The following is a 17,892-nucleotide window of genomic DNA, read 5'->3' as shown; positions in this document are numbered from 1 at the left end:
TTATTAATACAAAGGTTGACAGTTTTCACAAAGCTCATGATTCCTGGTTCAGACTAAAAGGAAAGGTTACTTAAAATATTCTTTTCTTATCAGCACTGAACTTACCATGGAAATCATAAATATACAGAAGAATTGGCTCATTCTGCCCAAATGCACAAAATGCAACCATATTTTCAAGTGGGTGATAAGAAATGTCTCGAATGGGTGATTTGAATGGCAGGTCAGAATACACTGCTACTTGTTCTCCTAAATAAGAAAAGACATGCAGTAATTTGTACTACCTCAAATCTCTCTCATTAGAAGATTATTCCATAAATAACTAAAAACACAGTAAATAATAACAAAGCTCACATTATATACATGAAGACCTTGGTTACTGAAAAATAATCGAGTAATTCTTATATTAATTATTTTTCATCCTATTGGACCTCCTCTTTCTAATTCTCATCCTAACTCTTCAATGAGATTTTCAAGGCACAGAAAAAAAAAAAAAAAACTTAGCAGGAGGGAAGTACCTGACTCTGAGATCTGACAGCTGAGCAAATGCCAGCTAATAACAAAGAACTCACAGAGAACTCTGGGAGGAACTGAGGGCCTTAACCTGAAGACACTGGTTGAGGGAGGTTTGGTGGAGAATTCATTTTTCTATTTCTTTTTTTCCAGAGACTGAGGTACTACCTGCTTTAAAGATAGACATAATTATCAATGGGCTAAAAGAGGCCTATAGCAGAGGTCTAAGGAACCTATGAGAACTGGAATTCAAAAAGCAAACAACCAAGATCAATTTATTGAGGAGAAAAGAGATTTAACACTTCCAAACTGATGTTAGAGCATCAAAACACAGTAAGAGAAAAACCTCCAAGAGAAACAACTAGTCAAAAATGCTTAAAGGAAAGATGGAGAATGTGTGATTAAGGAGGGCATGTGCTGTGATGGATGTTGTACATGAAGTGATGAGTCACTAAATTCTGCAGCTGAAACTAATATTTACCCTGTGTGTTAACTAACTGGAATTTAGATGAAAAACTTAAGGGAAAAAAATGAAGAAAATTAACACAGTGAACCAAATACTATTGACTAAAGATATTAAAAATGTTTATGTGGCTTTAACTTTTCTTTTGAAAAGCAAAGGTGAGGTACAAATAAACTTCCTGATATACTTACTGTATTGGAAAAACATGAAGTACAGTAATTGAGGTAACTTTTGTTTTTCTTTTTAATGATTTTACTTTTAAGTAATCTCTATATGCAATATGAGGCTCAAACTTATGATTCCAAGGATCAAAACTGGCAAGCTCTATCAACTGAGCCAGTCAGGCACTCCAGATAAATTGCTATTAAATTTCAGACACCAAAACTTTGACAGGAATATAATTACTTCTAATAAAAAATACATTACAGATATTTAGCCATTTGTATACCCATTTACATTCCAAATTCAGGTTATAAATATTCTGAATTTTGCATTACAATCTTAAGTACTTCTCTTACAGAGCACAGGGAATATGGTCAATAATACTGTAAAATAACTTTGTATGGTGACACAGAGTAACTACACTTATGACCGGGAGCATTTTGTAATGTATATAACTGTTGGATCATTATGTTTGTTATATATCTGAAACTAACATAATATCGTATGTCAACCACAATAAAAAATACTTAAGATTGCTAATACCTTATTATAGGCAAGGAACGAATAAACCTTGAATTATAATGCAAAATCCAAATCCATGAAGATATCAAAACAATAAAGACAGAATCTAATATAAATTTAGACTACAGCTGAGTCCCACTATCGGCTCTCCCATCTTGAAAAACATAATTGAGAACCTGAAATCAGAATTTTCTTGAAATTATTCCATAAAATGATAGTTTCCCCACTTCTTCAAAAATAAAAACAAACCTAGAAATGTTTTAAGATCAATAAAATATTTACCTGTTTCTGGGTTCCAAACATATACTATACCATCCTCACTTCCAGCAAAGAGAAAAGTCCCACATGGTGTCAAAGTACTATGAATCTTTTCCCGGTAATTTGCTGCACCTACAAATTTCCTTGCTGCTAATCTACAAACAAAAAAGATTTCACAAATGTAACCTATCTTACCCACTGAAAAGACAGGTAGTTAAAAAAACCCTTTTCTGGGGCGCCTGGGTGGCTCAGTGGGTTAAAGCCTCTGCCTTTGGCTCAGGTCATGATCCCGGGGTCCTAGGATTGAGCCCCGAGTCCGGCTCTCTGCTCAGCGGGGAGCCTGCTTCCTCCTCTCTCTGCCTACCTGTGATCTCTGTCTGTCAAATAAATAAATAAAATCTTAAAAAAAAAAAAAAAAACCTTTTCTTTTAAATACTTCTTTTGCATTTAACAAACAATTTTTCAAGAATCTGTTACATGATAGACATTCTACGATGGATGAAGAACAAAGAAGAGAGAGTCCCAGAGCTCAGGAAGTTTATAATTTAGGAGAGAAAAGGAATCCATCAATATAAAACGGAAATTGGAGGTAGAAAGTGCCACAAGAAAACAAAATGATTTGGATAAAAGTGATTCTTTCTTTCTTTTTTAAAAAGATTTTATTTATTTGAGAGAGAGATCAAGAGCATGAGCCGGAGGTGAGGGCAGAAGGAGAGGAAGAAGCTGACTCCCCACTGAGCAGGGAGCACCATGGTCACCCAGACCTGAGCTGAAGGCAGATGCTTAACCAACTGAGCCACCCAGGAGTCCCCAAAATGATTATTTCTAGCTATGAAGAGAGAGCCTACGTTATGGAAGTAGCATTTGAGTTGGTTACTTAAAGATGTATAAGATTTTTATATTCTTGTATTTTTCCCATGTGATAAATTTTTGAAATTACACAACAGATAGTTGGATCCTTGCAGGAATATTAGACAAAAATATTATTAAATCCTCTATTAAATATGGTATATAATCTTCTAGATTTTTTTTTATTTGTGAATAATAGGTAACATTTTTTCTTAAGATTTTATTTATTTATTTGAGAAAGAGCACAAGCAGGGGGAACCACAGAGGGAGAGGTAGAAGCAGGCTCCCCACTGAGCAGGGAGCCTAATGCAGGACTCAATTCCAGGACTCTGGGATCATGATCTGAGCCGAAGGCAGATGCTTAACCAACCACTTAGGTGCCCCAACAGCTAACATTATTTTAGTGCTCACTACATGCCAGGTAAGTACTATTATCATCCCTGGTTTACAGAGAGGGCATTACATACAGTGTCCCATTATATGTTTTTTTCATTTAACAATAAATCATGAAGAACAACACTTTTTGTCAGAAAATATAGATTATGTATTCATTTTAGTAGGTATATATCACTGTCTAAACATACCTTAAGAATTCTTCTACTATGGGACAACAGTTAGGATGTTTCTAGCTTTCCCTTACCATGAACATGATTTCTATGTACAATCTTATGTATATGTATTTTTTCACTGTTTTATCATTATTTCCACAGAAATTCCCAGACCTGAGGTTACTGGCTGAAAAGTTTCTGGAGTCCTTGCCATACTTTACATGTGTAAACTTATTTACTCCCCACGAAACTCTTATGAGTATGGTATATTATTTCCCCCATTTGAGTGAGGAGGAGAGGCTCAGAATGGTTCATCAGTTGGTCAGGGATGGAAAAGGTGTTATTTGACACTAAGCAGCTCGCCTCTAGAGCCCAAGCAGAAGTCTAAGCTGAATACTATACACTAGTTGAAAAGGGAATAACCAAATTCTTTACGCCTGGCCTTTTAAAACCTGGCACTAATCTCTATTTCTAAAAAAATTCTTTGTCAGCACTATCTAGAAATTAATGTTCCTGCAGACTTACTCACCCTGACTGGATCACAACTTCTATTATTCTACCTCTGAATTTTATTCCAGGTTTTTCATGTTTTCCGTCCTCCCGACCAACTTCTACCTTCTCTAAATTCTATCCATCCTTTATATTGAGTTCAAAGGCCAGCATCTCTACAGAGCCTTTAACAGAAGACTATAGTACTGCCATCCTTACCTTTATCTGCCATGAAAGATAAAACCCTTTTATTAAGTATTTATAGTTATTAAAATAATACATATCAAGTACTTGCTATCTCTCAAGCATGACATGGGTACATGTATAAAAGAAGAATAAGGCAGATCCCATTCCTAGAAGATCTCACAATTTAGCCTAATTAAATGTTTTATGTTATTTTGGAGGTATTGTAACTAGATTATAAACTCCTGATGAACTACTCTGCCAATCATTCTCTCACAGCACTGATGCCAGTATCCTGAACAGCTCTACATAAACAAAAGCCTTAAGAGTGAGCCCTAAAAGAATGTTGCAGAATAAACTAGTATACATTACATTTTCCTTTCTAAACACAATCATGAAATCTAATAAAACTAGAGTTCTCATTTGTTTTATTGGTACACTTAACAACAAAACAAAAGCACACTGGAAAACTATGCTGGCTTTTCTAGCATTTTGCTTCCACTTTTTACATTAAGGAAATTTCCTTTCCTTATTTAGGAATAACACAAAATAGGAAAAACAAGGATATATTAATCAAAAGCTGTGTCATTCTGTTATATTATTGCATAGTACTATGCTATAGCAGTATTGTAAGAGAGATAAAAGATATTGTAAGGCAGAGGCTTCCTCTTTTTTTTTTTTTTTTAAATTGTGACAACAAAAAGCAACTGACTACATTTCAGCTTCAGAACAGTTTACATTTTGAGCCAGAAAATTCTTTGTTGTGGGGGACTGTCTTATAAACTGTAGGATGCTTAGCAGTATCTCTGGTCTCTATCCACTAAATTCTAACATTCAAAAATGCCTCTAAACAATGTAAGATGTCTTCTGAGGGGAAAAACTGTGTATATGAGAACCACAGCTGTATTTTATAAGTATGAATTAACTCATTTCTTATTCTACGAGTGCTTAACCTGTCAATATAGAAATATACTTACATTCGGAGATCCATAATTCTCAAAGTACTGTCTTTGGTATGGATTAACAATCGTTTTCCATTGGGGTGAACCTCCAAATAACTTATAGGAATACCCTTAAACTCATTCTCTTTAATTTCCTAAAAAGATTTAAAAAGATTATAAAATATTATCATTGTACAGTTTGTCTAATATGAAGCCCATTTTTAGAGCACAAAATTAATTTAAGTCAGTCATTTTTGACTGCAATTTAAAGGATTCTTTAAAATCATTAGCAAAAGGAATCCCAATAACTTCAGTTATAAGTTGAAAATAAAGCTGATTGTGTGTGTGTGTATATATATGTATGTATATACATATATATAGCTACATTTAATTAACATTTTTGTGATATATTCCCAAATAAGCACTTTCTAAATCACAACTTCTAACTTTGTATTTTTTTGCTTACCATCATATAAGAAAAGCTTCTAATTTTTATGACTTCATGAGTTAGTACAGAATTAACTTTCAAGTTCTATTTCAGTCTGAGATTACTTCTTCATGCACTTACTTGTACTTTGTCCTAAAAAAGGTATGTGACTGGCATCATATTCCAAGATCATTTCATTGAGATTGTAATTTTAGGTTTGTGGCTTTTTTTTTTTTTTTTGAGGAACAAGAATCAAATCTTTTTTTAAGATTTTATTTATTTATTTGACAGACGGAGATCACAAGCAGGCTCCCTGCTGAGCAGAGAGCCCGATGCAGGGCTGGATCCCCTGGATCCCCGGACCCTGGGATCATGACCTGAGCTGAAGGCAGAGGCTTTAACCTACTGAGCTACCCAGGTGCCCCAAGAATCAAATTTTTTATTTGTTCATTTCTTGCATTTGAAATATTCATCCTTGTCGATGACATCCTTGGCCTGAGACTTTGCCACAGTCCTTAATGCCCACACAACTGCAACCAATGACTTGATGGGGTTTCCCACCTGTCAGTTTCCCAGAGGGCCTACCCAGTCCCCTAGCTTCTTGTTGTTATCAACCTTAATTAGGTTGATTTGGTGTTCAGCACAAGGGGCCTCCACCAACTTGACATAAACCTCATCAGAGTTGGATTCAAGGACACAAAGATGGGCTTGGCCCTTGTCTAAGACTTTGACAGCTCGTCAAACTACACGTGCTAGGCCATCATGGATGAAGGTGTTCTCCAGCACCTCTTGTAAAGCAGTATTAATGGCCATTACAGCTCCAGCAGCAATGCCTTCTTAGGCCACGGCGGTGGGTCACAGGTGGAGTTGAATCTTAAGTGCACCTTGGCCTTTAGGAATTTTTTTTTTTTTTTTTTTGGTAGTTACTTAAGGTAGCTACAGGAGGTGTCTGACAAATGATGTCAAGAAAGACCTACATACTGAAGGAAAATCTGCCTGGATGAATCTTACATAGGAAAAATTACTAAAATTACTAAAGGTCCTTCTTGAGTGGATTACTAGAAAAAAGAAAAAAGACCGTAAATGCAAACTGTTTAGACAGAAGTCCAGAGATGCCAAAGCAAGTCTGCTTTAAGCCCCAGGCAGAATCCTAAATTAGCCTTCTTCTCCTTCGAGGACCTAGTATGTTTTGTCTCCTTCTCTAGAGGGTCTCCTCTTCGGAGATGCTAAGCCCCACTACCGCACTGGCCACAGGAAGGCCTGCTGTTAGCTGTTACAGAAGTCAAATACTGACAGCACAGATGGGGGGTGCAGTGACTGAACTACAACAGCCTGGGGGTGGGGATGCACTGCTGGGGGTCTGAGCAACACTTACACAGATGCAAGTGTGCAAAATAAAAAAAACACAAAACTGTCTAACAAGTTCAGTGTTAGGCATGGATTCGACAAAAATGCCACCAGATTTAGCATTTGTAATATCTGTTAATGATCTCTTCTATATTTTTTCCTTATCATATTCACACTCAAACAAAAAAAGCCTTAGTTTCAACACTCATGTCCTGTACCACGGAGTGTGTGCCACAGCACATGGACATGTCATCTTAAGGGACAGATGAGTATAATTTAGCATTTCTCACACTGATGGCTAAAGAGAACCAAGTAAGAAATCTACAGTTTGTCCTAGGGCATTAGCTACCAAAAGATATTTCAGCTCATTTTCTAACTTTTTATTTTGGACTATCTCCAGTAACTACCAGGCTGCAGATTTTAAAGGTAAATTTGCCTTTTAGTTATTATAGTGAGGTAAAGAAACATGATTTTTTAACACATATAGTAGACTCTGCACTGTACATTCAACTTATTGGAAAAGATGCCTTTGGAAACTTGTCAATCCCTTAGGTATATAAGTAATTAGAAAGCTCTTTTTAAAGTGTGTAAAATTAGGCTATCACATGAATCCCAAGCCATCAATCATTAATTCTATAGACTAGATGAAAATGACTAAAAATAAAGTTTTTAAAATAGAACTGATAGATTCAACAGATTTAACTCAAGTTCATAAAAATTCTTTTTCACTTAGAGTGTCTTTTTTTCAAATGAGGACAACTGTTAGAAGAACAAAACACTGAAGAACAAAATATAGCATATAAGAAAAACTGTATCAACTTATATAAAACAAACCCAGGTTTAAAAATTTATTTTATACTTTTAATTAAAAATACTGAATATGCACCAATAAACTGTTTAATACACCAGGTACCTTAAAAACACTCTATTCCAAAAATGAAAGATCACCTGTTTCTGCCTACTTGGCAAAACTCAAGTGAAAACAATTATTGTGAGTAAATGATAGACCCTAGTCATAATTACATACTTTTGATTACATAATTGTGAAAAATAATACTGTTAACAAAACATTGAACACACTATTTTTAGAGTGATGTTACGGGGGTCAAAAAAAAAAAAGAAATGAACAGCAGAAAATATAAGTTATTACTTATAGGTGGTAATATAACATGGGCCTCATTTAGCATAATTCCAGTAATGGATCAGTGAAGTCATATCACAAATTAAGAGTTCAAAGATAAGGAAGTAAAGTTTGGCCAAAATGCAAATTTTCACTAAGCTGCTATATCATCACTTAGCCATCAGGAAGACTAGACAATTAATCAATGATAACTGACTTTGTAGGGCCTGAGAAAAAATTTTTTTGAGAAGAGAGAAAGAATGTCCTGATGTCTTATTTCTAAAGTCATGTGGTTCAATTTTTTTTCTAATTTGTAAAATTAAATCTCATGTATTAAGTATGACCTTATATACCTTATTTACACTCCAGTGGCGCACTGAATGTTGCACATCATTGACTTTGACATAGGTATCCCAAACAACAATCACCCCTGTGCAATCTCCTGAATACATGTGATGACCTAAAAAAAAAAAAAAAATTACTCACTTGTGAATGCTACACCAGGTAAAAACAAAATGAAATTGGGAAAACACATCCCAGTATAACAAAGAATCAGAGGGCTATTAAACAGTATTTTTAGTAAAAAGAAAAAAAAGCTAAAAAAAAAAAAAACCCCAAATACAAATCATAATCAAATCCCAATTATTTTTAAATGAATTCTTCATTCTTCTGTATTATTTTTGAAGACTTATTTCCCTTTTTTACTCACATGAAATTGAATACACAAAGAAATGAGCATCTTATTGCATTTGTATATAGGTCAAGTTCCATAGCCAAATAAATCATTTGAATTATCCACTATGTTATCTATATTGCTCGCCTTTATTAACCTATATGATCTGTTCTATACTCCTGAAAAAACACCTATATTCTAATATATACTGTTAGCAAAATGCCTGAGATCAGTAGAAACTCTATAAACAATAGGGAATGAATAAAATGATAAATGACAGGTGTTCCAGCTATTCCTAGAGTTAAACCATTTTATAGTTGAATGGGACTTCAGAGACCATCAAACTCACTGTATACTCACTCAGGATTATCTCCCACACCATCAAGAACAGACGGTTGGGGGGCACCTGGGTGGCTCAGTGGGTTGAGCCGCTGCCTTCGGCTCGGGTCATGATCTCAGGGTCCTGGGATCGAGTCCCGCATGGGGCTCTCTGCTCAGTGGGGGGCCTGCTTCCCTCTCTCACTCTCTGCCTGCCTCTCTGCCTACTTGTGATCTCTCTCTGTCAAATAAATAAATAAAATCTTAAAAAGAAAAAAAAAAGAACAGATGGTTGTTTAGTAACTGTGAACTTGGCTTTTTACAAGGGAGCTATTCAACTGATGAACTGCACTAGATACTAGAACGTTCTTTCCAATTCAGAACAAAGAATGTCCATCTTTGGTAGCTCTGTCCCCATCTCTATCTACTGGAGCAATACAGACTGATTTCTTTTTGTTTCACATATGCATATCTTAGTCAAGTATTTGAAGAAATTCATGTCTTTTATAATCTGAAAGACTTCTACTATGACAAAGTTTGTAGACACCTTTCTATCCCTGGTGACTTTTCCTTAATGTGTTCCAATTTCTTATCATCCCTGTAGTTAGACTGAATATATTGGCAGTACTTTCATTTTGATCTGGATGCTGCACTAATTAATTATAGCTATAGTCTATATATCCGTACTTAAAACATTACAGCACAAAGCAGGGACTCCAGAAATGTTTGACTCAGCAACCTCAGGTCTAGGAATTTATGTTAAGAAAATAATTATAGGGGCGCCTGGGTGGCTCAGTGGGTTAAAGCCTCTGCCTTCGGCTCGGGTCATGGTCTCAGGGTTCTGGGATAGAGCCCTGCGTCGGGCTCTCTGCTCAGCGGGGAGCCTGCTTCCCTTCCTCTCTCTCTGCCTGCCTCTGCCTGCTTGTGATTTCTCTCTGCGTCAAATAAATAAATAAAAATCTTAAAAAAAATAATTATAAAACAGTGCAACAAAGTTTTATATATACATATATTTACATGTGTACATATTATTCAGAGAAATCATGTTCATGGTAGGAGAAAGCTGGAAACATCCTAAGTACTGCCAACAATAGAATGTTTCTTAAGATACATTCAGACAATAATATGTACCTATTAAGTGTGAGCTGAATACAGAGGTGTTCAGTGCACAATGTACTCAGTACAGAGTGTAAATACATGTTTCCTCTGCTATCTATCTAATATTCTTTTGGTATTTCCCTCTTCTTCCTCATTTTAACCCTTTAACTCAAAAGCCACTTGAAAGAAACCTACTGGAAAAAGAAAGAAATAAGCCTACTGAGGGGATAATTACCAATCCAATGAAATATGTTTATGAATTTTGGTATATGACTGGTTATTACAGCAAAGATTAGTTGAATCTAAATATTTAAGAATTTAATAACAAATGATTTTTTATTTTTATTTATTTTTTTAAAAAGATTTTATTTATTCATTTGGCAGACAGAGATCACAAGTAGACAGAGAGGCAGGCAGAGAGAGAGAGAGGAGGAAGCAGGCTCCCTGCTGAGCAGCGAGCCAGATGCGGGGCTCAATCCCAGGATCCTGGGATCATGACCTGAGCTGAAGGCAGAGGCTTTAATCCACTGAGCCACCCAGGCGCCCCATAATGACAAATGAGTTTTTAAAAAGATTTTATTATTAAAGAGAGAGTATATGCAGGAGCAGGATCAGATGAAGAAACACAAAGAGACTCCATGCTGAGCGCAGAGCCCAACATGGGGCTCAGTGTCATGACCCTGATCATGACCTGAGCTGAAACCAAGAGCTGGACACTTAACGGAATGAGCCACTCAGGCACAAATCTGTGCCCAGGTCTATCATCTGATCTGCAAAATACACATAAATCTAAAAATATATAATCATCAATACACAAAATCCCTCTCAAGCTTAAAAATATTACCTTAATGAACAAAAATTATTTTTAAAAATTCTTCATGCAATTAGCCTCCATTTGGAATATATTTTGACATACCTTCAATATCAAAACAGAGAGAGTTGATGAAACTTCTGTGCGTGTCAAACTGTCGAATCAATATGGCAGGATTCCCTCTCATATCAACCTTCCATATCCGTATCACAGAATCATAGCACCCTGTAACTACCACTTCTTTTACAGCAGGATGGAATTTAGCCGTGTAAACAAAAGAAGGATGAGGTAAAACTCTGAAAGTATTGGTATTATTTATTTCATTTTTCCATATCCTGGAAAAGGATAAAAAGTTATATGTTGCTTCTGAAAGGCAGAAGTTTCTAAAACTTTTCCCAAAAACCAACATGGCAATGCATCTTAAGTAAGCAATGACAATAACCAAAGGCAAACTACACTTTATAACAATCAAAAATAATGTGATCAAATATTTTATGGCTGGGGTTCTTTACATTTTGACAAAGCTATTTCTTAGTTATTATCAAGCATAATGGTTAATTTGTCTACTAATTTTAATCTATACTGTAAAATAAAAAATTGTATTTGGATTTTTTTAAACAATTATTTTTGACATTGATTAAACACACATGGAATAGTTGGTAAAATACTGCATTTAGTACAATACACACAAAAAATAAAATATAGGGAGAGCTTCAATTATTCTCCATTTAGGTTGTGTATATTGCTTTTGTAAAGTGCTCCCTAGTAGAGGTTTAGAGAAAAAGCTAGTCCATTAACTCTGTATTTATAATTTCCAAGCCTAGAAAGTGACTGTGATCTCAAAGTCTTAAAAGCCATATTGAAATTACTGTTTGATACCTGAGTAAAATAAGATTAACTATGATACTTTGATAGAAAACAGGCTACCTTACATTAAACAATTTATATTTAACACTTTTAATATGTCTTCCTCTAAATTATGGATAATTTTTAAAAAGTAATATTACTGTCACTGCTACAGTCCTGACAAAAGATTAAACCCTAAGGGTTAAAACTTATGTTAAATACTCTGCAGTTCTAGTCAGTCTATAAAAATAGGCAAAAATCTAGCGACTGAAAGGTACTAAATGAGTGTGGAACACTGAATTTTTAAACAGTCTGATTAAATTGTTAAAATTAGAAAAATAGATTAATTATTAATAGGGGGATTTATAGTTCCTTCTTTTAATCATGGCCTAAAAACTAAAGCAAATTAAGTCCTTTTCAAAATTATCGGTGAAAGAAAAAAATACAGCTGCCATTCAAGAATAACATTCTGAGTCTTCTCAGCAGCTGCTTCAAATAAGGATATGATCTACAATTACTAAGAATCCAAACTAATAATGAAGGAAGTGAAAGAACATGTTTTCAAGTGAAAATAAAACACGTGTATCACTGCATAAACATTTTTACCATAGTAATACTTTCAATGAATATATGCTACATGAAATACAATACTTACTAAAAGAACAAAATAACGAATTTGTGATTAAGACTGTTGAAAGAAGATTGTTTAAAAGATAAAAACTTCAGCTGTTTGCTTAAAAATCTTATCAGTATTATGTGAAATCCTATGTAACAGGCAGAAATGAAATAATCATATCTTAAAAGCAGCTCAATTAAAATAGACACAGTAGGGGCGCCTGGGTGGCTCAGTGGGTTAAAGCCTCTGCCTTCGGCTCGGGTCATGATCCCAGGGTCCTGGGATCGAGCCCCACATTGGGCTCTCTGCTCGTCAGGGAGCCTGCTTCCTCCTCTTTCTCTGCCTGCCTCTCTGCCTACTTGTGATCTCTGTCTGTCAAATAAATAAATAAAATCTTTAAAAAAAAATAGACACAGTAATTTACAATAAAAATGAAGCCTTTTATGTAAAAACCTAACTGGAATCAATGATGGCTTTAGTCAAGCAAGTAAAGATTGAGTCTAAGAACAACAGAAATGTATTAATGAGTTTGGGGAAAAAAGAGCTGATCACAAAGAACAAGGAAATACACAAATCTGTGAAGACTAGATGAGCACACACAAAAAGATTATTACAGTTGGGAAAGAAAAAAACATAGTTACAACAGTATGTATGATGAAGGTCAACATTAGGACATATGTGCCTAAATAGGAGCCATTACATGTGGGAAAAGTCTGATTATATGAGGAGCCGATGGTTAGAGAAAAATACAGATTTGTGCTGAAGATAACTAAAGAAGATTTTGGTTAACCCTACATGGCAAAGAGCTAACCAGTGGGAAACAATAACTCAGGAGTCACTAGCACTAACCAGGAAGACAAAAAGAAGACACAGCCAGAAGTCCATGCCTCTGCCTCTTGGAACATTAGCAACTCTAATTCTCTTCCTTTGACTTTACCTTATTCATTTTAAGTAGTCCTTACCTCTTTCAAAAACCTCACTCTTTTTGGTTCTAGCAACAATGTTTCTCTTCACTCAATCCTACACAATAAGTATTTTTATGATGTAAAACATCCTCCAACAGTATCAAAGCTACATAAAGAAAAAAGCATACTTTATACTATATTGTGTATATATATATATAAAATATCATATGTTGGCAAAAAAACAAGAAAACTACAAGAAATGGTTAAATCTGAGCTGGGTTTTAAACAATGACTATGAGCCATCACAAAAGGCACTTAAATGGTTGCTGAGTGACTGAGCTGGGCAGGAAGGCTAGGAAAAGGGCATTTAAGCACTGGAAGAAGAGACATGGAGAGGAAGATACTAAGAGCATTTTAAAATACTGTGTGGGTGACGCCAAGGGTACATGGCAAGTGCACAGGAGAAGGATGTAGGGTCAATGAGAAACATGCCTGTAATGCCATGCTAAGGAGCTGGAACATTTTCAAAGGGTAGTGGGAAGACTTCTTTAGATCAGGGCATTACAAAGCATGGTTGTGAAAAGACGGAGGAACGAGAGACTGAACAGTGGGAAAGTTTAGCACCAATATTTTGTTTTACCACCAAAAGGGCCTGAATTAAGGTAACAGCAGTGAGGACAGAAAGGGTGTGATGGAATGGTGAAGGTTTTAGGAGGGCAAACTGACAGATCTGTGGTACTCTTAGATATGGGAAGGAAGCGTAGGAAGAAAAAAAGAAATAAGTGCTATTCTGGACTCCTGGTTTGGGATTCAGGGTGGATGCCATTAAAAAATCCACAAGAGGACAAAATGAGGAAAGCAGTCTAGTGATATCAAGTCTGGTTTTAGATCCAAGGTGCCACTGACAGTCCAGATGGAGTAACAGAAAGTGAAACTCAGAAAAAAAGTGGGCGCTAGAAGTCAGCCCATAGAAGTGAGACAGGAAAATGAGAGAGACCAGGATAAGCACAGCAAACCAAGGAAGATGCTCAAGTAGGAGGATTCTAGGAATAAACATCTACAGAGAATAGGCAGAGCTTCGAAGAGGAACAAGTGACAGGGAACAGAACTGGCCAGTCATAAAAAGCAAACAGAAGAGGCTGTTAAAGAAACCACTTAATTGAAACTATTTTAAAACTAGTCAATAATTAATCACTTCAGTGAAAGCAGATAGGGTAATGACCTAAATTGGCCACTGAATCTGAAAATCAGCAAGAGACTGCTGACCTCTTAAAGCAGGGGAGGCAGTGAAAACTAGATTCACTGAGTTGAGCTAAAGACGTGTGTAGAACGTTCTTGATGTTGTAGAAAGAAAAATAATGTGGTAGTCTGAAAAGGAGGAAGAACTGAAAGAAAGATTTCTTAAGATAAGGAAATTTGAGCACAAAATGCTCAATGCTCAAAATGCTCTCATTTTAAGATGAGAGGACAAAATCAATAGAGAGGAAGATACTGAAGAGATATGAGAGGTAGGAAACAGAATGGTAGATTGAAGGGCTAAGATTAAAAGCACATGTCAAAAACCGTAAGAGTCTCTTAATCTCACAAAATAAACTGAGGGTTGTTGAGGGGAGGGGGGTATGGAGAGGGTGGTTGGGTTATGGACACTGGGGAGGGTATGTGCTATGGTTGAGTTCTGTGAAGTGTGTAAACCTGGTGATTCACAGACCTGTACCCCTGGGCCTAATAATACATACATGTTAATAAAAAATTAAAAAAAATTTTTTTAAAAAGCACATGTCAGAGTTGCCTGAAAGGTGTCCTTACCCATACATCTTTGTTAAGAGCAGTGGACAGAGATAAGATGGGTACATTTATAGATATTGGGTGGGAAACCAGAGAGATACAGGAAGTTCATGTCTGGCATAATTCACTGTAAGCTAAAGGCAGTCAGCTAATGAAAGCGGGCAGATGTGACTCAGGGTCGAGAACTTGAAGTGCCGCAAGGCTTGGATGTGCTGCCAGAGGAATAAGAAAAGATAGCTGAATAAAGATAAGGAAAAAGCTTGTTTGGCTGAGATGACTGCTCAGGTGATTTTAAGACTTACAAATCCACAATCAGGCCTTTCCAAGGTTATGAATTTTTCCTCTAGTATAATCTGGCATGGGACAGAATGGCTATGTTGAGACAACAAGTTGACCAGGGGTTCCAAAGAATCCTATTAAGAGGGACCAACAGCAGGTGCCTAGCTACACATGGAAGGAAATCAAGTCTCATCAATTACCACCTTTTGCATTTAAACAGAAACTCAACAGTCCTGATAACATCTTAATCAATTAGACATTTTATATTAAAAAGGAAGCTGATAAGAGTAATAAAAGAGACTCAGACACTTAGAAGTGTCTGCTGAAAAGTGTGTTAAAATGCAGAGAGCAGAATTAAATAAGAGTGAAGTCAGAAGGCATCCCAAACTGCTCTAAATGTCAGCTTCCTGGTGTACAGAGATAACATAGATTATTGTGTAACCACCTACGTTTGTTGAAGTCAAATTAAATAACATATTTAATATATATATAATATAAAGCATCTTGAAAAACTGCCTAATAATACAATTAGCATGCAAACAAGGTAGAACAAGCAGCTAGAACAGGTCAATGAAATTTTACAAAGTAGATATAAAAAATTTTATGATACATATTAAGTTGGGAAGGATTAAATTATTTTATAACTGACATTCTGAAAAATGCAAATACTGAAAATCTTTAAAACATAAGGCACATATTCACTTACATGTAGGTATCCCCTGCTTTTCAAAGTCTGCCTTACACCACTTTGCTTTTACCTAAGACCTACGTCAGTACCTGCTTTCACTAACCAGAAGAAATGTGAAGAGGATTTTTACTTTAATGAAAAAAGGAGAAAAGGCAAAATCGGGTTCAGCACTTGTTCTGCCGTGAGCCCTTCCACAGGGAGAGCGCAACCCCAGCAGCGAGGGGGCACTGCGACACTCGTCCCCGGAAGCTACACTCAGCATCTCAACGTCAAGCTGCCACAGGTCAGAACTGTATCTGTGAGCACCTGTGCTTTATTTCAATTTATTTTGTGCCCCCCTTAAAGAAAGATGTGTCCCAAGGTATCAGAAAACTCCAAGAGAAGTTATTTTTGGGTCTGAGAATGCTCAAAATTTTTCCACATAAATTAACAGTTATAACTTCTTCCCCTTATGCCATACCTTTGTCTTAGACAAAGTTTCCATTCCTCGCTGTCTACCACTGTGCATCATTGTGGGCTGGCCCCTACCTACAACTAACAGGGAAAACAGAAGCCCTACCATTAAGAGCTTATATTCTAGGAAAATATCAACTGTTTACCTTATGTCAAACAGTGCAGAGTATTAATCAAATAGCATACATAATGATCATTTAAGGACACTGGGAACTAGAAGCATTATGTATTACATAAAAAAGATATATTTAATAAAAACATCTTTCAGAAAAAGCTTTCCTACTACTACTGATCTAATCGGTCTGTATGATGCATCTCTATGACAGTCCCTTGATAAGCAAAATATTACTTAAGCCTAAGAATAGCTATATCCCTTTATATTTTCTTTACTTTTCTTTTTTTTTTTTTTTAAAGATTTTTATTTATTTGACAGAGATTACAAGTAGGCAGAGGGGCAGGCAGAGAGAGAGGAGGAAGCAGGCTCCCTGCTGAGCAGAGAGCCCGATGCGGGACTCGATCCCAGGACCCTGAGATCATGACCTGAGCCGAAGGCAGCGGCTTAACCCACTGAGCCACCCAGGCGCCCTTCTTTACTTTTCTTGATGGCCAACAACATACACAGTAAGTACTTCTCAAATATACTAACCTGGCAGTGCCATCAGATGATGCAGTAAGGATATAGCGATCATCACGGGACCAGCAAAGATCATAAATGATATTGAGGTGGCCACATAATTCTCTCATGAAACGCCCAGAAGGAATTTCATATACTACAGAAAATATTCAAAAATTAGTAGGTTTGCAGCCAGAGAGTCCTTAATCCAGTAACATACAAACATAAAGCTTATAATAATTTGCACACAGTCTCTAAGAATACCATCACCAAAGATATTTTCAGCGTAAAAAATCTCAAAGTCTATTTAAAAGTAGTTTTTCATTTCCTTCAGACTCAAGAATTTACACATATAAAGTTTTATAGCATGCTACAATTACTCTCATCTCGTCAAAGCAATTTTCCTAGTAGTCTTCCACCATCAATTTATTAATCAAATAATAGATAACAGTTAAATTGCAATTCACTTCAAAGATTCTATAATTTGAGTTTTCAGGAATAAGATATTACTTTACCTGAAAATCAATTAAATTCCAGCCAAAATTTTAATTATTTAAAGAAGAAATTTAAACTGTGCTACTATTAGAAAAGAATTCTTTTTTTAAAAAAGATTTTATTTATTTATTTGTTTGTTTGTTTGAGAAAGTGAGAGTAAGCGCCAGCGAAGGGAAGGGGCAAAGGGAGAAGGAGAGGCAGACTCCCTGCTGAGCAGGGGTCCCAATTCTGTCAGAACCCTAGAATCACAACCTGAACTGAAGGAAGATGCTTAACCACATGAGCCACCCAGGCAGCCCTTGTTTGAAAAAAAAATTCCAATACTAAAATGATATAATAAGAGAATTAACAGAGATCTAATCTGATAAACAAGACATTAAGGTATTGCTCTAAATTAGGTTAACAATGAAAGATTTGAAAAAGTGACAAAAATTGCAAGTCTCTACTTCCACCTAGTGGTAAAACCAAATGCCCTTTAAAATACTAAGCACAG

General features: G+C 35.9%; 1 protein-coding gene and 1 pseudogene across 10 annotated transcripts in view; both read right to left on the bottom strand.

Moving 5' to 3' along the window:
* Positions 1 to 17,892, bottom strand: part of AHI1 (Abelson helper integration site 1) — a 212,151-nt gene that overhangs the window by 150,039 nt on the left and 44,220 nt on the right. For all 9 annotated transcript variants that reach the window (XR_014311910.1, XR_014311911.1, XR_014311912.1 and 6 more), the window contains exons 13-18: positions 16,938 to 17,061; positions 10,825 to 11,054; positions 8,173 to 8,279; positions 4,962 to 5,080; positions 1,940 to 2,070; positions 106 to 246 (exon numbers count right to left, since the gene is read on the bottom strand). Coding sequence is in view for 6 of the 9 variants with exons in the window: in XM_082731093.1 (XP_082587219.1) it covers positions 106 to 246; positions 1,940 to 2,070; positions 4,962 to 5,080; positions 8,173 to 8,279; positions 10,825 to 11,054; positions 16,938 to 17,061 (852 nt within the window). In the remaining 3 variants the exon portion in view is untranslated. The remainder of the gene's footprint in view (positions 1 to 105; positions 247 to 1,939; positions 2,071 to 4,961; positions 5,081 to 8,172; positions 8,280 to 10,824; positions 11,055 to 16,937; positions 17,062 to 17,892) is intronic.
* Positions 5,800 to 6,364, bottom strand: LOC309865020 (small ribosomal subunit protein eS12 pseudogene; annotated as a pseudogene). Its single transcript has one exon. The product of its transcript is annotated as a small ribosomal subunit protein eS12 pseudogene (transcript).

Source organism: Mustela nivalis (genome assembly GCF_964662115.1).
Source record: "Mustela nivalis genome assembly, chromosome: 5".
NCBI classification, from domain to species: Eukaryota; Metazoa; Chordata; class Mammalia; order Carnivora; family Mustelidae; genus Mustela; species Mustela nivalis.
The sequence above is the reverse complement of the archived record's forward strand: the minus strand, read 5'-3'. Positions and strand labels throughout refer to the sequence as shown.